At 42.4% G+C, this 24108-nt stretch overlaps 1 protein-coding gene across 1 annotated transcript in view; it reads right to left on the minus strand.

The window, feature by feature from the left end:
• Window positions 1–4668: 4668 nt before the first annotated feature.
• Window positions 4669–24108, minus strand: part of VPS35 (VPS35 retromer complex component) — a 43883-nt gene continuing 24443 nt past the window's right edge. Inside the window, exons 9-17 of the mRNA XM_038753969.1 lie at window positions 18577–18673; window positions 18307–18455; window positions 17515–17722; window positions 14752–14907; window positions 10775–10897; window positions 9322–9501; window positions 8477–8716; window positions 7626–7769; window positions 4669–5630 (exon numbers count right to left, since the gene is read on the minus strand). Coding sequence (XP_038609897.1) covers window positions 5451–5630; window positions 7626–7769; window positions 8477–8716; window positions 9322–9501; window positions 10775–10897; window positions 14752–14907; window positions 17515–17722; window positions 18307–18455; window positions 18577–18673 — 1477 coding nt within the window. The 3' untranslated portion in view covers window positions 4669–5450. The remainder of the gene's footprint in view (window positions 5631–7625; window positions 7770–8476; window positions 8717–9321; window positions 9502–10774; window positions 10898–14751; window positions 14908–17514; window positions 17723–18306; window positions 18456–18576; window positions 18674–24108) is intronic.

Below are 24108 nucleotides of genomic sequence, written 5' to 3' on the forward strand. Positions count from 1 at the left end.
GCGGAGCTGGGATTAAGATGGTGAGCCCCAAGTGGGACAACCTGATTACCTTGTATCTACCCCAGCACTTGGAACAGAGCTTGGTATATAGTAAGCGATTAACAAATATTACTATTATTATTATTATGTGAAGCGGGACGGAGTCCAGGCAGAAGGGGAGGGCACGTGTTAAAAGGTTGTCATCTGGAGAAGTGAGAACTGAGAGGAACGATGTGGGCAAGCAGGGGTGCAGTAGGAGAAGACAGTGATTTAGTAGGAAACGGCGGATTGAAAGTCTACAGTCTGTCATCTGTCCATCATCAACCATCATCAATCGTATTTATTGAGCGCTTACTATGTGCAGAGCACTGTACTAAGCGCTTAACACTGTACAGGATGGCTTGGGTTCAGTCCTGCCTGAAGATAGAGGGGTGGACCCTTTAGGTCAAAGCATCTAATGGATAGAGCTCAGGCCTGGCGGTCGGAAAGACTGCGGTTCTTATCCCAGCTCTGTCAACTGTCTGCTTTGCGACCTTGGGCAAGTCACCGATGTTCTTTGAATACAAAATATACAGAAATAATTTCCTCTGAATTACAGCACACAGTAATCATATGTGACTAGTTTTTCAAGCAAAGAATGGAACGTAGCATGTTTCCTTACCACAGGACAAAAGAGTTTACCATACTCTGCTTTCACCTTAACACAGGAAATAATAACCAAACTGCAAACAAGAACAAACGTTAAAACCTCATTTTCCACAGAATTCAGAGACCATTCCAATAGGGATTTAATTATGAGCGATGTATGCCTCTAGCCCAAATCCCTTGTTCTCAAACCATGGCCAATTACACCCTCTGAACCAGGGCAAGTAGTTATTTGCGGGCTAAGGGAAGGGCGGTCCAAATTGCTGAGATTTTCCCTAAACCAATCCTCGCCTCTCCACATCCCAGATGACAGCCATTACAGACTGGATTTACTTTGTTCTTTGGTCTTTCAGGCATATATTAAGCATAATTATGTTTGTCATATGCTTCCAGGCCTTCAGATGAAAGACTAATTGCGGAGCATTGTGTATTTTATGCCCCAACCCCTTTCAAACCATTGTATACTGTTGGGATTTGACTGTCAAAATCAGACTATTAGGTTAACCTCCCACCCCTCTCTCCCTCGCTTTTAGCAGGGTTCATTCGTCGAACCACGGCTCTTAACAGACAAGGCGCTGTCCTTTTGAAGAAGCACTTAAAGCTAGTATGAAAAAGGCTAATGGATTACAATGCCTCAAGTGGATAAAAATTTCTAGAATAATTAATTATCCTAATTAATTGTTGTTTTTGTAGGCCTATATGAGGAAGGGCAACACCGGAGAAGTTTCACAATAGGTCATGGGTTCTAATCCTTCTAATCCCGGCTCCGCCAGTTGTCTGCTGCATGACCTTGGGTAAGTCACTTCGCTACTCTTGGCCTCAGGTAACTCATCTGCAAAATGAGACATTGAGACTGTGAGACTCGATTTGCTTGTATCCACCCCAGCGCTTAGTACAGTGCCTGGCATGTAGACAGCGCTTAACGAATACCGTCTCCATTATTATTATTATTCTGGGGAACGTTTTTTCTGATGAAGCAGCAAAATAAGGACGCCACAAATTATTTGCAACCTCAAAAAATGCAACCCAACTATTTTGCACGGGGCTAACTGTCCCCTATTTGAGAGTGAGAAACCTCATCTGATCATATCACTCTCCAGATGTGTCTCTCTGATTCTACTTTAGCATAAATTCTTGAGAATCTGGGCTATCTGTGAGAGATTACCACTGAGCCTCCACTGCCTGGATGAAGGTTGTTGGTAGAAAGCATTAACCTGCTAAGCCGAAATGATGCCAGAGAAGAGACAAAGTCCTATGAAGAAATTCAGGCTGCAGTTATCAATCATATCTACTGAGCACTTACTGTGTGCAGAGCACTGTACTTTTTGGGAGAGTACAATAGAACAGAGTTGGTGGACACATTCCCTGCCCGCAAAAAGTTATCTGCCCAACCACATTATGCATCCATTCTTGGTTTTCCTCAAAGCTCAGTTCTGGTTCTCCTTCTACTCTCCATTTACGCACACTCCCTTGGAGAACTCATTTGCTCCCACGGCTTCAACTACCATATCGATGCAGATGACCCCCAGAACTACATCTCCAGCCCTGATCTTCCTCCTCCAAATTCTCGCAATTCCTCCTGCCTTCAAAACATCTCTACTTGGATGCCCGAACGACACCTCAATGTCCAAAACAGAGCTCATCTTACCACCCAAATCCTGTCCTCCCTATTTTCCCCATCACTATAGGCAATACTACTATTCTCCCCATCTCACATGCCCGTAACCTTATTTTCCTCAATTTATCTCTCATTCAACCCACATAGTCAATCGGCCAACCTAATCCAGTCAGTTTTACCTTCACACTGCTAAAATCCACTCTTTCCTCTCCATACAAACTGCCACTATGCCGATGTATACATGTATATGTGTTTGTACATATTTTTTTACTCTATTTATTTATTTAATTTATTTGTACATATCTATTCTATTTATTTTATTTTGTTAGTATGTTTGGTCTCTGTCTCCCCCTTTTAGACTGTGAGCCCACTGTTGGGTAGGGACTGTCTCTATATGTTGCCAATTTGCACTTCCCAAGCGCTTAGTACAGTGCTCTGCACATAGTAAGCGCTCAATAAATACGATTGATGATGATGATGATGATGATCCAAGCACTTACCCTACCCCACCCGGACTACTGCATCAGCCTCCTCACTGACCTCCCTGCCTCCTGTCTCTCCCCACACCAGTCCATACTTCACTCTACTTTCCGGATCATTTTTTCCAAAAAGAATTTCAGTTTACACCTCCCCACTCCTCAAAAACCTCCGGTGGTTGCCCACCCCTCTCCACATCAAAGAGAAAATCCTTTAACAACACTCAGCTTGCCCCTTCCTATATCACCTCGCTGATTGGACTGTGAGCCCACTGTTGGGTAGGGACTGTCTCTATATGTTGCCAACTTGTACTTCCCAAGTGCTCTGCACACAGTAAGCGCTCAATAAATACGATTGATGATGATTTCCCACTACAAACCAGCCCACACATTTCACTCCCCCAACGCCAACCTACTCACTGTACCTCCATCTCATGTATCTGGCCTCCCTCTGGCCCAGAACTCTCTCCCCCTTAACATACAAAAGGCCACTTACACTCCCCACCTTCAGTCTTATTAAACTCATATCTCCAAGAGGGCTTCCCTGACTAGGCCCCCGTTACCCCTACTTCTTCTCCCTTCTGCATCGCCTATGCACTTGAATTTGTAGGCTTGAAGTTCACCTCACGCCCAGCCTCACTGTACTTATGTACCTGCCTATCTATCTCCATATCAAACAAAAACTCCCCACCATTGGCATTAAAGCTCTCCATTACCTTGTCCCCTCCTAACTCACTTCCATTCTCTCCTTCTACAACACAAACCGCACACTTCGCTCTTCTGGTGCTAACCTAACGGTGCCTCGATCTCACCTGTGTTACCACCAACCCCTGGCCCACATCCTACTTCTGGCCTGGAACGCCCTCCCTCCTCAAATGCACCAGATAATTACTCTCCCCCTCTTCAAAGCCTTACAAAAAGTACATCTTCACCAAGAGGCCTTCCCAGAATAAGCCCCACTTTTCCCCATCTCCCACTCCTTTCCAGGTCACCCTGACTCGCTACCTTTGCTCTTCCCCTCTCTCCCCGCCCCACTGCACTTATGTAGAGATCTGTAATTTTATTTATGTCTGTTTACTTGTACTGATGTGTTTCTTCCCCCTCCCCCGGGATTGTGAGCTCATTATGCGCAGGGATTGTCTCTAACTGTATTGTACTTTCCCAAGTGCTTAGTACAGTGCTCTGCACGGAGTAAGCACTCAATAAATACAACTGAATGAATGAAAATCTGTTATTTATTTCTATTTTATTGTCTGTCTTCCCCTCTGGACTATAAGTGCCTTGTGGGTAGGGAACGTGTCTACCAACTCTGTTGATTTGTACTCTCCCAAGCACTTAGTACAGTCTCCTCCTCGTCCCCCTCTCCATCCCCCCATCTTACCTCCTTCCCTTCCCCACAGCACCTGTATATTTGTATATATGTTTGTACATATTTTTTACTCTATTTATTTGTGCATATCTATTCTATTTATTTTACTTTGTTAGTATGTTTGGTTTTGTTCTCTGTCTCCCCCTTTTAGACTGTGAGCCCACTGCTGGGTAGGGACTGTCTCTGTATGTTGCCAATTTGTACTTCCCAAGCGCTTAGTACAGTGCTCTGCACATAGTAAGCGCTCAATAAATACGATTGATGATGATGATGATGACGCTCTGCACCCAGTAAGTGCTCAATAAATACCAATGACTGACTGGTTAGTACGCCTCCCCTTTAAATCGTAAGCCCCTTGGGGACAGGGAACATTTCTACCAAATCTGATGTACTGTCCTCTCCCAAGCATTTTAAGTGCTCTGCACTCAGTAAACACTCAATAAATACCACTGATTGATTACTGTTTGATGTGCCCAAGACATGATCTGATCTCTCCATCTCCATCCCAGAGTGATTAAATTCCCTAATAGTTTTGTTTTTTTAACAGAAAAGCACAAGAGAATAAAAAGGGAAAATAAAAGTAATTGTTAATAGCAACTTTATTGTTTCACTGGTGCAAAATCATACTCGTGTAATGCATTTTCCCCCTAAATTTACAATAATGAAGGTAATACATAAACTATGTCACAAATTATCTATTTTATACTATTTGAAACAAAACTATCTTGATAAATATGTCCTGTGGACAGAACAGGCCCTCAATGAATTTTAGAGCCCAAATATGCAAAATATAAACTTCTGTTTCTGACCATGGTGCTTTAAAACTCTCAAACATGCATTAATATATTCTAGTTTTAGGGAAAATATTACAATGCCTTGTCCTGCACTTAAAGAAAAAGCTCAAGCAGAGTTCAACGAACAACAGTGTCCCCCAAAATCAAATATCCTGTTAAACAAAAAAAAAATCAAGATAGACTACAGACGGATAAGCACTATAATTTTCCTGGTTAGTACTCCTTGGGGCCAAAGAAAATTACAGAAGCCACAACAATGGAGGAGAAAAGAAACAAAAGAAAGAAGAGCCTTACAGGTCTGAGGAATTTAAAAGAAACAGATCGATCATGCTACTTTCAGCGCTGCTTTTGGCAGGTGCTGGGCAAACCTGAACCATCTAAGTGAATTAGTTTATAAAGGTGAGTGTCTGGAGGTACTGGGCAAATCACATCACAAATAAAGAAGGAAACATAACTTGGCATTTCTGAAAGGCACAATCTATGGGGAAAAAAAAAATCTAGTATGATAAACAAAAAGACATACCGAATGTAAATGGAAAGGGGTAAATACAGGGTATGTGTTTTCATCTTTAAAGGACAAGACCTTCATAAATTGGCCCCTCAGATTCTGGTGATTCCCTCCTCAAACGCAAATGTTCCAGCGTATTATGAAAATGTTTGTTTATCTGTTCTGTTTCTTCACTGGACTCAAGGTTTGGAAGGTCTTCTCGTATCTTCTGGATGAGCTGATTCAAAACCTGAATTGTCACCTGCAAGGAGAGAGAGGAACTGCGTGACCAGTACGCAATCCATCCGGCACCACGTGGCAGGGGAGCAGCGAGAAATTATCTAGCGGCTTTGCTCGACAGATTGCTGTTTTCCCACTGCCCTATCTGAAAATGTAGCCTGAGGGCTTAGTTGTCCAATGGTGCCAAGTCAAGTGAATGTTTCTCAATCCTCCATTTGACCGTGGGCTGGGCTGAATCAGCTAGTGATTCTGATAAATAGGAAACTAATCAACGAATCATCATCATCATCATCATCATCAATCGCATTTATTGAGCGCTTACTATGTGCAGAGCACTGTACTAAGCGCTTGGGAAGTACAAATTGGCAACACATAGAGACAGTCCCTACCCACCAGTGGGCTCACAGTCTAAAAGGGGGAGACAGAGAACAAAACCAAACATACTAACAAAATAAAATAGAGAATCGTCATCCTACAGGCTACTTCGAGAGAATATGAACCCAACGATGACGGAACCTGGGATGAGTTCAGAGTTTTGACTCCAACCTGGACCAGGCAACCAGAAATGTTTAATGTAATCAAGAGGGTGTTTCAAAATAAGCCCCTGTTTATGAACAGGAGTTTATCGTAAATAAAGGAAATTCCTGAAATATTTATAAGGCGACTCGGGAGGCTTAGGCACCTTTGTGAGGTTGAAATAGAGAGGAGAAGCTCTTCCATTTCAGGAAAACAAAGTGGTTCATGAAGGCAGATAGCATAGAAGTTATTAAGCTACAACTTCTCCATGAAGCACAGGTTTCCTCAGTTGCCAATACTTCTCTCCAGGGAGAAGCAATGTGGCTTAGTGGATAGAGCACAGGCCTGGGAAGTCAGAAGGACCCGAGTTCTAATCCCGGCTCCGTCACTTGTCTGCTGTGGGACCTTGTATAAATCACTTCTCTTCCCTGGACCTCAGTTTTCTCATCTGGAAAATGGGGATTAAGACTGCAAGCCCCATGTGGGACAGGGGACTGTGTCCAACCTGATTAACTTGTATTTATTCTGGTGATTAGAACAGTGGAGTAAGCAGTTAACAAGTACCATAATTATTATTATTATTTTGCAGTTCAGGATAACCTTATCTGTATATTGATGACCTATACATGCACATTACCCAGTAGACATTCCAGAAAATTTCAAGACTTATTTTGACCTTACTCTGAAAAACCAAATCCAGTTTTTAATGAGACACACAAGGCTTTGATAACCTGCACATCTGAGGACTTGAGAAATTCAGGTAGCCTACAAGTTTGGACTCTGGGATACCGCACTTGGAAATTGCTCTCTGAGAGCATATATTTGAGAAAGAAGGATGGTAAGACTACTACAGCAGTGACTATTTACAAAGGATTTTATATTTTTCAAATGTCCCATCGTGATTATCTGAATAGGAGGGCTTTTGTTTTCCACCTTCTGTTCTTCTGTCTGATAGATGCCCTTGAAAAGACTTAGGTAGTCACTCAAGTGGCCTAACAGTGGAAACAAAAACAAATATTTTAACTTGCTAGTGGACCAGAAGTGACATTTAGTTTCTTAAAAAAAAAAAAAAAAAAAAAACAGCAATTTAGAAGCTCTTGAGCTGATGTGTGCGGGGACTGGTGATTACACTGGTTCCCTGTAAATCCAAATCGATGGTATTTGAGTGCCTGCTGTGTGCAGAGCTTTCTACTGAGTCCTAGGGAGGGTACTCCAGAAGCAAAACACATGGCACTGCCTCCTTAAGAGCTTGTAATTTGACAGATTGGGAGAATCCAGCTTTTGAATTCACCACATTGCCAGCTTCATTCTCACCGCAAAACACTTTTCCCCACCTATTTCATCTAGTTGGAGGGAGGGGGACGAAGGCACTTGAACGAAGTATTTCCCATCCCCTCTGCCACGGCATTTCCACATCAGGGGTCAATAGTGTACCCGCTCTGCATAAGACGGGGGCCTACTCTACTGGATCACAATTCTCCCTCTTCGCTAGTTCACTTACCGCATCGTTTTCCTTTTCATAAAAATAGATATATCTGTTCAGAATCTCTATAAAAAGCTGAACTTGCAGTGAGGGATCCATGCACTGGTTGGCTATCTTTAGAGCTTTCTTCAGGCACTCCATTACCCTCTTGCCTCCGTGGAGCTACAAGGAAAAGCAGGGGAAGCCAAACAGAGTCAGTCGTGGGCTGGGCAGACAGCTACACAAAAGTAAATAGAAGAAAAATCCACTTCCTGAATTTTCCAGGGGAGCCAGGGAACTAGTTCCACCTCGGAGAAGGACAGCATTCTAGTCGCATGTCATGTATGTAACTGTTTTCGATTTCTACAAAACTGACAAAATCTAATGATTGGCCATCGGTCTGCGGCAAGAGCTCAGTCTTGGGAGTCAGAGGTCGTGGGTTCTAATCCCGGCTCTGCAACCGGTCTGCTTGGGCAAGTCGCTTAACGCCTCTGGGCCTCAGTTACCTCATCTGTAAAATGGGGATGAAGACCGGGAGCCCCACGTGGGACAGGGACTGTGTCCAACCTGATTACCTTGTGCACTTAGAACAGCACTTGGTACACAGTGGGCACTTAACAAATACCGTAATTATTATGTGTAATATGATGGTTGCATTGCAATGGTTTCCAAAGTCAAAGTTCTCTCAAAGGGGGCCACCCTTAGAGTAATTGGATGGGCCACTGCTGCGCTTCTCTCCTCTTCTAGTTCCTCTCCGCAAGACTAACCCATGCCAACCTTTTTTCCACTACTTGCTCTCCAGGGAGGAGGATCAAGGGCAGGAGATCAAGGCACCGTTTCAAAATAAGTTCACCACTAACAAGGGCGGCAACATGAGCCCTGACTCTCACCTCCTCTCCATTCGTGTCCGTGTTTCGCCCCGACCAGAACAGATGCGCGCAGGTGCTTACTGCCCGGCCCTGATCGGGTTTCTTAAGAAGTTTGGAGGCTGCCAATGCGCACTGAGTCCTCAAAGGCTCGTGGTTCTCTTCGCTGAAGCACTTCATCCTCTCGAATGTCCCGATGATCAAGGTGATGGCAGCCAGCTGGGCTTTGGAATCACTGATTTCATCTTCATACAGAGAAAAAGCCTAAATGAGGAAATTGAAAAAAAAAAAACCCTTTACAATTTTAGCCTTCTCACAGACATGGCTTCTTTCCAATGCTATCTGCATTTTTATAAATTGCTCAGACTCTGCTTGCTATTAGTGGAAACCATTAACATCTACATCAGAAATGAAGACATATAAAAGGGGTTTTTACTTTTTCATCTTCGAGGAACTGACAATCCGCTTTCAGATAGAATGGTTAAAAATAATTAGATGAGTGGATTTCAGCAGAAAATGATTCCTCGTTGCCCCTCACAACCCAAAGTTCTTGATAAGCTCCAAAGTCTATACAGTGAAACAAGAAACCCAGGCCTCAAATCCCACCCAAGTGCTAGGGAACTGGTCATATGACTCTACAGGGAAGAAAATTAATACATCCTTTTCTTCCTTTCTCAACAAATTAATACAGTATCAAAAAATTCCCCAATCCTCATACCAGGATAAAAGAAGGGAGGTCCAATTTAGTGGTGGAAGAGATAAAATGCTCCCCTAAGACAAATCAGATGCAAACTTATTCCAGAAAAATTGAACTGGTAGTAGTTGATTTTTTTTTTCCATCCTAAAAAGACGAGCAATGATTCTGATACCTGGGACATGAACTCATACGCCACCGTTTCGTGGTTTTCAAAGCCAATTTCCCCAGCGGCCAGAGCTCCTTGAAGAAAAAGACGTAGCGGCAACTCGGCCAGCTCGGCTTTGATCAATGCGCTGATGGTCTGATGAGCAAAGGAGAAGATCTTCTGGCATTTCTTTTCCCATTTGTCATCCTATAAAAATAGTACAATTTCTCCAGTTAAGTCTCAGATCGGGACTAAGCAACCTAATCAGTTATGAACAACATCGTTTTGCCAAAGTAAAAGCCAACATTTCAATTACCAAGTACCTTAAAGGAAATTTCAACCCAGAGACTTAATTCTAAAGGCCTCTTCTAAACACTAGCCAAGTCAACTGTACTCTCCCAAGTGTTAATAGTACAATGCTCCACATATACTAAGTGTTCAATAAATACCACTGATTAGCCTTATTTTCACCCAAACCACCCTGTTCATATTTGCAGGTTGTCTGATCATTCTTGGCAAATATTCTCTAACAATCATACACTTCAGTAACACTGGTTCCATTTGTTTAGAAAAAAAATCTGCTCATCATGATAAGAAGCTCTGCTTAAATATGGGAGCCTTGACGGAGAAACCTTACAAGTCCGCCACATATAGCAAAACAATAAACTTAAGACAAAGGTGCAACTAATTGCCATCTGGTCTGGCTTTAGTGTAGTGTTTTTAAAATTGGTTTTCAAATTCATCTTGACGGCCCAGTGTGGGGAACCTAAAATCTTAAATCTTAAGTTTTCTCCACTCATGTCAAATGTCTATTAAGAACTTAATTGTCTTGGCTTGTCTTATGCCACCAAGTCGTTTCTGACCCATTGCGACGCCACAGAATGCCCCGCTCTCCATCCGCAATCGTTCTGGCAGTGCATCCATACAGTTTTCTTGGTAAAAATATGAAAGTAGTTTACCATTGCCACCTTCCAAGCAGTAAACTCGAGTCTCCACCCTCCACTCTCTCCCATGTCGCTGCTGCCCAGCATGGGTGTGTTTTGACTTGTAGCAGACTGCCTTCCACTCACTAACCACTAAATTACTTGAACTAAATCCAACTAGTGTTGCACATGCTAGCACATTTTCTCGATAACTTGGACCTAAAAATACTTTGGCTTCAAATGTTCTGCTTCAGGACCTAAAGAATGCTTTCAAACAGTTTCTGCATTACTACATAATTAGCGCAAAGAAAAAAACAACCCAGATTTACAAAAAAAGCGTGGATAGTTATGTCCCCGAAAGTTACCCAGTTTTTGAAAGCAAAATATGAAAAGCTGTCAAAAGAGAATCATGATTTACAGAGACCTAGTATTACATTTCTTCTTGTCTGCATTTAATATTTCTGGCAATATGTACTAATTACATCGAGAAACCAACCTCTCCCATTTTCTGGAAAGGCATTAAGAAGCCCAGAGGGAAATTTTTTTTGAAAACCCACCACTTTGGAATTCTCCTTGTAGCGAAAAGCCAGTTGATATGCTGCAAATACTAGAGGTGGCAGTGTGAAGCGAATGCGTTGGTTCCCACCTGCTCCGAAATGTTTCCGTGCTGTGTTTAAAATCTGAAGTGAGACAAGTGAAAATTCCGTAAGAGAGTTACGCTTTATGTCCTAGTGAGGCACGTCAATCTTTTCCTCATTAAGGGGCACAGAAGGCAGATGATTTCTCCCTCTCGACTGTACGCTTTTTGTGGGCAGGGAGCATGTCTACCAACTCTGTTGCATTGCCGTCCCCCCCAAGCACTTGCTACAGTGCTCTGCCCACAATAAGTGCTCGATAAATACCGCTGATTGACATTACATGACTGTTAGACACCTGACCAGTAGTTTTTCAGATGATCCAGCTCACCCTAGAGAGCTATAAGATAGCACTGCTCCACTTAAACTGGAAAACAAGAAAAAGTGTTTTGTTTTTATTGTCTGTCTCCCCACTTCTAGACTCTGAGCCCGTTGTTGGGTAAGGACCGTCTCTGTTGCTGAATTATACTTTCCAATCAATCAATCGTATTTATTGAGTGCTTACTGTGTGCAGAGCACTGTACTAAGCGCTTGGGAAGTACAAGTTGGCAACATATAGAGACGGTCCCTACCCAACAGTGGGCTCACAGTCTAGAAGGGGGAGACAGAGAACAAAACCAAAATAAATAGAATAGATATGTACAAGTAAAATAAATAGAGTAAGAAATATGTACAAACATATATACATATATACAGGTCCTTAGTACAGTGCTCTGTACACAGAGAGTGCTCAATAAATATGACAATGAATGAATGAATGAACAGTACAATGGGTGAAAGACTGTGGGGAAACCAATAGCTAAACTACAATGAAGCTTGATAGTAGCTTTCTGGCTCTCAAGATGCAGGATTCCTCCCATCCTTATTTCACTGGACAGTTGCTACATGGATACTATGAGCGCTCAGCTGCAAAGTTCAAATACAGATTGAAAAGCAGCGTGGCTTAGTGGAAAGAGTACAGGATTGGGCTGAGGTCGTGGGTTCTAATCCCAGCTCTGCCACTTATCAGCTGTGTGACTTGGGGCAAGTCACTTAACTTCTCTGTGCCTCAGTTACCTCATCTGCAAAATTGGGATTAAGACTATGAGCCCAATGTAGTACAACCTGATTACCCTGTATCTACCCCAGCATTTAGAACAGTGCTTGGCACATAGTAAGCACTTAACAAACACCATTATTATTATTATTATTATTGTTTGTGTTCCAGATAACTCAGCTCTCATTAACACTGACAGCAAATAAGAACTCAGACTCTGCTTCCTCCACACCAGACTAGTAAGGACACAATAAAAATCTTTCATAAATCCAATGTGAAATTAATACGGATACGTACGAAAATAATCAACAAAGGATATTTGGCAGATAGGTTGTGTCCTACCAAAAATACTTGAGAATATGCCTCAGACTTAAAAGTCCATATAGAGACAGCAATTGAAGTAAATGGGCAGCTTGTAGTCTGAAACACCCTTTGAATGAGTCAAAACAATTAGGCAGTGCTAAATGCTCCAAGTACCACAATTTCTACTAGGAGAGACAGAACAAGCAAGTTTTTTTTTCGACTGCATCTTTCAAAGTGAAAAAAGAATGTCTTTCCTTGTGCTTTAAATAATTTCACCTTTGCTTTTCCTCTGACAACTATCAAAAATAACACTCAGAATGGAGGTGCAGGTGTGCCCTAAATTGATGTTTTTGGAAATGCGAGAAAAAGACACAGTGGACAGGCCTCCCACCCCTAGTGATTTTTTTAAAAAAGGTTGGTCAAATAGGGCTACCTATCCTGCTACATGCTCACCAACTACAATTATCGAAGACAGAAAACAAGATTGAGGATTAGTTTTTTACAAAATGTTAGGTCCTTTTTTTAAAAAAAAAAACCTCTAGCAGGGCATTTTCAAATTGCCCTGCTTGATATTCCTGTTCATAGAGACTTCAAGTCTGCTATCAAGCAGAATACCCATCCCTACAGTTTCCCCTCAGTGGAAAATTTGGGCTGACAAAGGCAAGGCTGCTGAACTGGCCAATCTCCAAAAACAGAATAAAAACTGATAACCCAAGTTTCAAGAAGAGAATTTTTATGGCCAAGGTCCCTGCTCTAGACAGTAAGCTCCTTGGGGGCAGGGAATGTACTCTCACAAAGCACTTAGTACAGTAAGTGCTCAAATATCACTGGTCTACTGATTTCAAGTGATTACAGACAAAGCAAGCAATGTTCTAAAGTCCAGGAGCTAATTGTTCATTCATTTAATCTCATTTATTGAGCGCTTGAGCGCTTACTGTATGCAGAGTACTGTACTGAGTGCTTGGGAAAGTACAGTACAGCAGTAAAGAGAAACAATCCCTGCCCACAACGAGCTCTTCAGTTGATCCTTCAAAGGCAAATTCTTATAACTTCTCCTTCAAAACTCGAAATTAGAAAAAGAGGGCAGCTCTTCAATTTCCTAACTTCATGCCTCTGAAGCAGGAAAGGAAGAATTATCATTATACACAAATAGGTATAACACTATCTAGATTGACATCAGCCATTTCAAATTCAATTCTTCTTAATGCAACTTCTCTATTAGACCCAGAAATTTCTGCCACATAAAAAAGCAACATGAAGTGAATTTATCAAGATGACTCATGGGCCTTATTACTGAACATCAAGTAAGGGAAACGAAAATTTCATTTTTTTCATTATCACTTAGAGAAGAAGTAGTGTGGCTTAGTGGAAAGAGCAAAGTCTGGGATTCAGAGGACCTAGATTGTAATCCCAGGTATTCCACTTCTCTGCTATGTGACCCTGGGCAAGTTATTTAACTTCTCTCTGGCTCAGTTACCTCACCTATAAAATGAGGATTAAGACTGTGAGTCTTATGTGGGACAGGGACTGTAACCCAACACCTAGTAGAGAGTCTGGCACATATTAAGCACTTAATGAATACAATTAATTTTTTTTTAAAGGATCTGGAAAATGATAAAAACATTCACATTAAAGCAAAGGAATAAGCGCCAGTTTTTGGTAACAATTAATGGATTATAAACTACCAGTAAGTGAAATCTTAGTGACTCCTCGGACAACTCAGGACAGGTGTAGAAATACGAGCTAGAATGAGGAAAAACAGACTCTTAGACCTGGCACCTTAGAGATCTAATCCCGCTCCCTTCTCACCACCAGGACACAGACTGTAAGTTCATTGCGGACAAGGAATGTGTCTACCTACTCTGTTATACTGCACTCTCCCAAGTGCTTAGTACAGTGCTCTGCCCGGACTAGGCGTTCAATAAATACCACCATAATGCTACCATAATTCTTTCCTTAAAAGATCTCGGGAGATGGGGGCCTCACATCCTCCATGGGTAGCTCATTCAAAGGGTTTGTTACTCTGAGAGCCAAGTTCTTCTTTACCGCAATCAAAAGCTCTCCTGCTTGAAGAATACTTCCTCATCCTCGGTGAACACGGAGAATAACTGGCCAAGAACTTGTCTACAAGCGCCCTCGCTACCAATGTCCTGATAATTCGCTTTTTGGTTACCGTTTTGTTTTTGTTTTTACTTTAAGGAGCCATTTTCCTGCTTACCTTTTGAAGTTGCCTTAATTTTTTTAGGTCACCAAGGTAAATCTAGTGCCCTGATGCAACAGTTTACCATGACGATCATAACCCATGTCACTCAGTCCTTCCTACTGATGGGAATCTAAATGTTTCCGAGTTGGGAATGGCAGTAGACATCCACGTATAAATTGCACTTCTAAATTAGAACCTAAATAACTCTTGGTTGCCCCGGGGGTCTCCATTAAAACTGTTAACAACAATGGAATGCTTGCCCTACTCATGAACTACTTCAAATTCAGTTTAATGAATTCCTCGGCCCAAAACAGCTCTAAAGGTCACAGAATGTGTTTCCTATGCTTTAAATCATACCAAGTACTGCTGATCGGGGTCATCTGACCGCAGGAGATGAATGAACCTTCCAACAAGGCTTTGTTCATCAGCAAAGTCCTCAGGATCAGGATCTTCTGCGGGTTGATCTGGCTGGTCCTGAATCAGCGTGGATACCAAATTCATGATCGCATCGACCTGTGAGGAAACAGGGTCCAAAAAACCCAAAACTGTAACAATTAGAACCACTAGCCCTAGAGGAGCTACCCCAAAAATGTCTATATAGTTGAATCACTGGAACAAAAAATAACTGTAAGCTCCATGAAGTTGGGGAATCAATCACTAACATTCACCGAGGACCCGAACTCAGCATTTGGGAGAGTATGTGAGAATTAGCAGATATGGTCCCTGCCCTGAAGGAGCATACAACCTAAACCTGTCGTGGGCAGGGAACGTGTCTACCAACTCTGTTGTACTGTACTCCCCCAAGCACTTAGTACAGGACTGCCCACAGAAAGCACTCAATGACTACAGCTAGCTGATTGATTAGGAAACAGACACAGGTAAGAGAGCAGAAGATCTGTTTAAAAGTGCTGCAGGGAGTTGTGAGCACTTAAATCCTCAGGGGCCATGAAAGCTGTAGTTAGGGGTATTTAAAAATTAATTGGACATGGCCTGGAGGAGAGGCTTGAAGGAAAGTGAAGAGTCAGATAGTGTCATGGTTATGGGCTTGAGATACAGGCAGCGTGCTGGTGTTGGGATGAAAACGTTAGGTGTAGGAGGTTTGGGAGCAAGATGAGGTATTCAGTGAGCCCCCGAAGGACAGGGACCATATTTAATGTCCACCTTTGTTGTTTTTCCCTAGTCCTTAATACAGTGCTCTGCACACAGTAAGCGCTTAACATCATTACTACTACTTTTGGATAATCGTGTGCTTGTTCTGCCAGCAGGACATCCATGTAGAGATGGCCAGGAGGCAGGAGAATATGTGAGACAGCAAAGAAGGGGAGTGATCAGGGCTAGCAAAATAGACTTGGGAGTCATCTGCTTAGAGGCGGTAGTCGAAGCCATGAAGTGGATGAGCTCCCCAAGGAAGGGAATGTAAATTGAGAAGAGAAGAAGGTCCAGAGCAGACACCACAGTTGGGAATTAGAGAAAAAGAACAACCAACGAAGGAGACTGAGAAGGACCAGATAGGTAGGAAGAGAACCAAAAGAGAACTGTGTCAGCAAGACCAAGGTTAGAATTTCCAGGAGAAGGGATGGTCTAAAGTGCCAAAGGCAGCTGAGAGAATTAGGAGGATTTTAGGAGGCAGCAGAAGGCACTAGGATGTGTGGCCTAGTGGAAAGAGCATCGGCGTAGGAATCAGAGGACTTGGGTTCTAATTCCGGTTCCCCCACTGGTCTGCTGTTTGAGCTTAAGCAAGTCACTAAACTTCTCTGGGCTTCAGATACCTCATCTGTAAAATGGGGATTAAGACTGTGAGCCCTCCGTGCAACAGGGATTATGTCCAACCTGTTTAACTTGTACCTACGCCGGTGCTTAGTACAGTGCCTGGCGCATAGTAAGTGCTTAATGAATACCATTTAAAAAAAAGTATTGTACAGTATAGTATATATTTGGTAAGAAGAAGATAACCAGTGATTTTGGAGAGTGTAGCCTCAGAAGAACGAAGAGGGTGAGAGCCAGAGAGTCAAGGAGAGGGAGCTGGAGGAGAAGAACTGGAGGTAAGGTGTGTAAATAACACATTCACAAAATATGGACAAGAATGAATCACAGATGGCTGGAAAGTGTCATGGGGGTCTATTTTTTTTTTTAGAACAGGGGAAGCATGGGCAGGTTTATAGATGGAGGGGAAGGAAATGTCAGAGAGTGAGTGGTTGAAAAATCGCAGTAACAGTGGGAAGAAAAGTGGTTTTAGAAAGTGAGAAGGACTGCAGACAGAAGGGGTCGATTATGACAGCAGGCAGGAGATCCTCTCGGTAGAAACAGCATGGAAGAATGAGTAGATATGGAAGTGGGTGGGAGATTTAGGGGGTACTCGGGCCTGATAGTTTTCATTTATGTCAAAAAGTGGGGGGGGGTGGTAGAAGAGGGGAATGGTAAGGGAGAGTTTAAGGTCTGAAATAATTGCTGAAGACAATGGGCATAGAAGTCACTGGGGGAGAAGTGTTGCTGAGCAGAAGAGAGGGTAAGGATGAATTTTAAGTGACTGAAGTCAATCTAGCGCCTGAATTTCCACCAACAGCACAAGCGCAGGAGAGGAGGAAATGTCCTGTGGAGGTGATTCAGGGCTCGGGGTTAGTGACGAAAGACTGACAAACGGACAGGGGGTGAGGAAGCTGAGTTTGGTGCATGAAGGAGAAGTTGAGGGCGTGCATTTGTGCATTGACAGGGGAGGTTGGGTAAGGAGTATGACTGACTGAATGAGTCGCATTGTGGCATAACGACCTGGGATAAGTGGAGGGACCCTAGAGGTCAGAGGTCTCTGGGATGTTGAGGGCAGTTTTGCATGGAAAGGAGGTAGAATAGGAGGTTATGGTTGGAGAGGGGTTATCTTGCCTACTAATTCTACGGTGGCCTCCCACGAGCCTAACTCAGTGCCCTGCATACGACAGATTGACTGTTCCGCACACCCCAACTCCAATACCCTGGTCCCAAGAACCCTCTGGAAAACTTCCCACAGATCAAAAGATTCATATTCCTCTGCAAAATTGTTAGCCAAGTCACTTCTTTTCAAGTTTCTAATTTTAAAATGGCCAGAAATCCAGGCAAATACACATTTTTAAGCTCGTAATTTCTCACCTGGTCTTGAGAGACAATTTCAGTGTTATAATCCAGCACATTACTAAGGACATAACAGCTCATACTTTTTCTGGACTCATAGTCGAAGTATTCGAAGAGTGGATGGAAATGCTTTAATTTCAGAACTGTTAAGATGTTGTTGTAGGTGTCTACAGGTATCTTTAACAGTCTTGTTAGCTCCTTTGAAACAGCACTGCTTGTAGCAATACTAAAATGCAATACATGATAAAAAATTAAATTAGATAAACGAAGTAAATAGTACGAAGGTGCTTTTCATAGAACTCTTCTGAATAGTTTAGGATTAGGGATCATTACTGAAGGATCAATATTATTTCCAAAAACAGATTCAACAAATTTGCCCCCACAAAAGTTTTCAAATACATAAGTAGTTCAATCTGGATGTAAAGTTACAACATAAATGTTTATATTTACCCAAAATCTAATAATATGAGTTACTTTGGTTTAAAAAGCCAGGAAAAAAAAGTTCAAGATCTGCTAGATGACATAAAAAACAACCTCATCCAATATAAAACCGGGAACAGTGCAAACATTTTCTTTACTAGTCTATGAAAGGAGAGATCTGGAAGAAAAATGCAGTCACACTGCAGTTGAATCACAAACTACCATTTCATGCAATTATCTGTCTCATGCACTGTACCAAGGTCTGTGACTCAAACCTGCTTTTTTAATCAGAGACTAAGAAGATGCTGAACACATCAGCCTAAGAGATAGACTCTTGGAATCAGAAGTGCTTATGGAGTTTGCTAGAAAAAAATGTACATTTCCACTTACTGTTCTAGATTGAGTTTATTAAATATTTCCACAGTTGTTTCAAGCACTTTATCAACATAATCCACTCGATCTGGATAGCACTTCATGGCCAGGTTAATGAGAGACACTTGCAAAGACACCACATCCTCTGAAGGCATATCTTGTCTGGACTGGAATTTTTAGAACACCATAAAAGTTATTCTGAATATAAGCAGGACCATAAACATCTACTAGAAAAATGACAGGGCCAAAGGGATGTTTTAAGAGCTTAAAAGAAATAATTGCACATACCTGAATTACAGTAGCCACTTGCTGAGAAAATATGTCAAAAAGTTTAATGTCAGCTGGAATTCCAGGTCCATCTTCACGATGAGCAAATAAAGCTAATCTGTAAAGAGGAGGGGGAAGAATTTTATAAAGCTTTGGACCCGGAGGAAAAAATTTTTAAAAAAGAAACAGGAAATGCTTCCATCGCTAGACAAAGGCATTGCTTTCTTGCAGCTTTTAGAAGTCTAACAGGCAAAACAATCATGTGGGACCTGATTATCTTGTACCTGCCTTAGTGTTTAGGACAGTACTTGGCACATAGTAAGTGCTTAAATACTATTCATTCATTCAATCAATCGTATTTATTAAATGCTTACTGTGTGCAGACCACTGTACTAAGTGCTTGGGAAAGTACAATACAATAATGAACAGTGGCATTTCCTACTGCAATTATTATTACTATTATTATTATTATATTAAGGGTCCCGGGTTGAAAAGGGAAACAAGCTAAATCTAATCCTGCCTCTGCCACTTGTCTGCTGTGTGACCTTGGGCAAGTCACTTAACTTCTCTGTGCCTCAGTTACCTGCTCTGCAAAATGGGGACTAAGACGGTGAACCACATGTGGGACATGGACTGTGTCCAACCTGGTTGGCTTTATCTACTCCAGCACTTAGTACAGTGCCTGGCACAAAGTAAGCGCTTGGCAAAAATCAATCAATAGTAATTACTGAGTGCTTACAATGTGCAGAGCACTGTCCTAAGCACTTGGGAGAGTACAACACAACAGAATTAGCAGACACGCTCACTGCCCGTAATGAATTTAGTCGAAAGTGGGAGGTGGACATTTATGTGAACAAATAAACAGTTTATAATATATAATTTAAATATATGTATTAAAGTGTTCTGGGGTTGGAGCGAATATCAAATATCAAACAAATGCCATTAAAAAAAAATCAAAGATAGTGTCAGGGAAACAAGCCAAATCAAAGGAACAGCAGTCCACTCGAACGTCTATAAGCAATTTAAAAAGCAATTTTTAACAGGTGAAAATGAAGGGTTTCTATCCTCTATAGTTTTTTAAACTATTTTAAATCTCAAGGAGGTCAAGAAACGTCGTACCAAAAGGAAAAGAAATGCTGCGATTGGCACACCTCTAGAATAATCAGCTCTGAGTGTCTGCTCTTTCCATGTTACTTTGCTCAACGCCCTACATCTTGATTAGGTTATACTACCTCTCTGCTCCAACACCTAAGTCTTCTAATGAGCTCTACCAACCAGGTGTCAATTCTACTTTAAAAAAGCTGCAATAATCATCAGTCACGCTAAATCCAGCTAAAGATAAACCCCATTAATTTACAGATTTCCTATAAGATCAAGGGCTATGTTTGTAGTTTGGGCTAGCTGATTAAAATCCAATTTCAATGTAAGAGAAAGTGCACCATGTCCGCTTGACTTCTTAAATGTCTCTCCAACTATTTTCAGAACAAATTATTTCTTGATTTGTGAATTTATACTGGTAAAGAACACGGCTGTTACTGCAATAGAAGGGTTATCCTGCTAACTTCTGGCATGGTAACTACAAATACAAGTGTCCTAGTGGATAGAGCACAGAGTCAGAAGGACCTGGGTTCGAGTCCTGGCGGCACCACTTGTCTGTGTGACCTTGGGCAAGTCACTTCACTTCTCTGTGCCTCAGTTACCTCATCTGTAAAATGGGGATTAAAACCGTGAGCTGCACATGGGACAGGCGTTGTGTCCAACCTGATTACCTTGTTATCTACCCTAGCACTTAGTGCCTGCCACATAGTCAGCACTTAAATACTACAAAAAACAAAACCAAAACCTCAAAAGGGGAAAAAAAGGGCATGGATGGGTGTGTCTTTAAACCATAGACACCGTCTGGGTGTGTCACAGTAGGCACTTAAATACTACAAAAAAAAAAAACAAAACCCAAAACAAAACCTGAAAAGGGAAAAAACAGGCATGGATGGGTGTGTCTTTAAAGGAAAAACACAGCTTTTGAAGGGTTCTGTTCTAAGACAGTTTTGATTTCTGAGCTCACAACTGGAGCAGGCCTGGGCAAGTTTCATCGTTTTCACCAACCTCTAAATCAGAAACTGAGCATATAATTAAAGATGCCTTCCAAAATGGCCCATTAAACTGGCTTGACATTTTAAATCTACTTTTTCTGATTAGCGCTGCGCATACAGTAGAACAGTAATTACATCACAGCTTTCTTAACTCTTCTTCCTTAGCACTGGAATTAATTCTTTCTAATATTTTCTTGGTGAAAGTCACAGTCCAAACAAAGCACTTTCTTCCGGGGCCTCATTTGAGGCTTGAGACAAATTGGTTAAGGAGGGGGTAGGGGGTTTATGATGCATTAGTTCCGCTCAAACTGCTTCCCCTCCTCTTACCCAAATCTTGGCCCAATTTTGGTCACTGAATCTGGGAGCGTGGGGGAAGTTGGTAATAATAATAATAATGGCACTTGTTAAGCGCTTACTATGTGCAAAGCACTGTCCTAAGCGCTGGAAGCAGCAGTGTGAAGCACGAGAAGCAGCATGGCTGATGCCTCTTTACTTGCTTCGTTTTGTCCTCTGTCTAGACTGTGAGCCCGTTGTTGGGTAGGGATTGTCGCTTTGTTGCTGAACTGTACTTTCCAAGCGCTTACTACAGTGCTCTGCACACGGTAAGCGCTCAGTAAATACGATTGAATGAAGAATGAATGTGGGCAGGGAATGCGTTTGCTTCCTGTTATCTTGTCCTCTCCCAAGCACTTAGTACGGTACTCTGCACACAGTAAGTGCTTAATAAATACGATTGATTGAATGAATGAATGAGTGAATGAATGACAAGCAGCGTGGCTTAGTGGAAAGAGCACAGGCTTGGGAGTCAGAGGTCCTGGGTTCTAATCCCTGCTCCGCCACTTATCAGCTGTGTGACTTTGGGCAAGTCATTTAACTTCTCTGTGCCTCTGCTATGTCATCTGTAAAATGGGGATTAAGACTGTGAGCCCCACGTGGGACAACCTGATTACCTTGTATCTACCCAGCAGTTAGAACAGTGCTTGGCACACAGTAATACTGGAGAAGCAGCAGTGGCTCAGGGGCAAGAGCACGGGCTTTGGAGTCAGAGGTCATGGGTTCAAATCCCAGCTCTGCCAATTGTCAGCTGTGTGACTTTGGGCAAGTCACTTCACTTCTCTGGGCCTCAGTTCCCTCATAAAATGGGAATTAAGACTGTGAGCCCCCTGTGGGACAACCTGATCACCCTGTAACCTCCCCAGCGCTTAGAACAGTGCTTTGCACATAGTAAGTGCTTAATAAATGCCATCATCATTATTATTATTATTTATTTTCAGATTGGTCTTGTGCTAGCAGCTACTCTCTCTACTACTTGTTGGGAGGGTGGGGTGTGTTGCCTAGGGTACAGGCCTGAAACACCGACCCCAATTCACCTTACCGTAGAAAGGCTCTACCAATTCCACCTATGAACGGCAAGAAACTTTATTACTTTTTTCCAACTGAGAAGCCGCGTGTCCTAGTGGAAACAGCACAGGTCAGACGACCTGGGTTCTACGCCTAGCTCTGCTGTGTGACCCTGATCACGTTACTTAACATCTTGGTGCTGCAGTTTCCTCATTTGTAAAAAGGGGATTCAATACATAATAATAATGATAATAATAATATGCATTATCTGTACTTACTATGTGCCAGGCACTGTTCTAAGCACTGGGCTGGATAAAAGCAAATCAGATTGGACACAGTCCCTGTCCCACAAGGGGCTCACAGATGAGGTAAACACAGATAAATTATGTGACTTGTCCAAGGTCATACAGCAGGCAAGTGGGGCAGTCGGGATTAACACCCAGGGCCTTCTCTCCCCCAGGCCCATGCTCTATCCACTAGACCTACTGTTTTGCCTCCTCCTTAGACTGTGATCCTCATGCTGAGTAGGGACTGTGTCAGACCTACTTATCTTGTATCCACCCCAATGCTTAATTCAGTGCTAGGCACAGAGAGTACCCCACTTAAAAACAATTATTTTCATATTTTAAAAATTTAGCAGAACATAAATGGCTCTTTAGAAACGGCTCGGACACAAATTTACACAGATGAACATGTGAAACAGTCCCCCTCTTTCTGCAATTTGTGTAACTGAAACAATTAAGAGCCCTTACTTTCAGCCTAAAAATTTTAATGTGCTGTGCAATCATTTAAATAAGATTACGAGAGTGGACAACCTGTGTCTTTATAGGTCTCTTTTCTTTTAAAAAGGTCTTTCCTGCTCCAATTCAAATGTAGGGCATTTATTTAGAACTTCCAAAGATTTTCAGTTCATGGGAGTTCAGCTGTACCCATTTTTCCAGGGTTGGTTGGCATGGGGGACACAACTGTATCCATTTTTCCAGGGTTGGTTGGCATGGGGGGCACTTTATTCTGTTTAGACAGCAGCACAAAACAAGCACCTAGTCAATCACATTTACTAAGTGCTCACTGTATACAGAGCACTGTAAGAGATGCTTGGGAGAGTACAATATAACAATAAACAGACACATTCCCGGCCCACAATGAGAAGCAGGATGGTGTGGTGGCTGGACCACAGGCCTGGGGGTTCTAATTCCAGCTCTGCCAGCTGTCTGCTGTGTGGCCTTGGACAAGTCAGTACACTTCTCTTAGCCTTAGTTACTTCATCTGTAAAATGGGGATTAAGACTGTGAGCCCCAGGTGGGAATGGGACTATGTCCAACCCGATCACCTTGTATTTATCCCAGTGCTTAGAAGAGTGCTTGGAACATAGTGCTTAATGAATACATCATTATTATTATTATTATTATTAATGAGCTTACAGACTGCTCAGCAGAAAGTTTGGGCAACTCAGGCTGAATCCAGTTCACGCTTCAGGAGGCTTAGACCACAGTACAGCCTTGAGCGGCTCCTGCACGATTTTTTCCAACTTCATTTATATTTTTAGTGATATGACTCTTCTTTTTTTCCACTGGTGATATCGTCCTCTATCACAGGAATTAAAATACTCTACCTTCACCCCCAACCACTGTTTAAATTAATGTCCATCTCCCCTCTAGACTGAAAGCTTGAGGTGGGCAGGGAATGTGTGTGCTATATTGTTATATTGTATTCTCCCAAGCACTTAGTCCAGTGCTCTGCACACGTTAAGTGCTCAATAAATACAGCTGACTGACTGAACTTTATGATTAGCCAAAAGAGATGCAGCATGGCTTTTTTTTTTTTTTTAATGGCATTTGTTAAGCGCCTACTATGTGCACAGCACTGTTCTAAGCGCTGGGGGGGATACAAGGTGATCAGGTTGTCCCACGTGGGGCTCACAGTCATAATCCCCATTTTACAGATGAGGTAACTGAGGCTCAGAGAAGTTAAGTGGCTTGCCCAAGGTCACACAGCAGACGTGTGGTGGAGCGGGGATTCGAACCCATGGCTTAGTGGATAGACCACAGGCCTGGGAGTCAGAAGGACCTGGGTTCTAATCTCAGCTCCGCCACCTGTCTACTGTATGACCTTGGGCAAGTCA

Source organism: Tachyglossus aculeatus, chromosome 11 (assembly GCF_015852505.1).
Source record: "Tachyglossus aculeatus isolate mTacAcu1 chromosome 11, mTacAcu1.pri, whole genome shotgun sequence".
In the NCBI taxonomy this organism is placed as follows: Eukaryota; Metazoa; Chordata; class Mammalia; order Monotremata; family Tachyglossidae; genus Tachyglossus; species Tachyglossus aculeatus.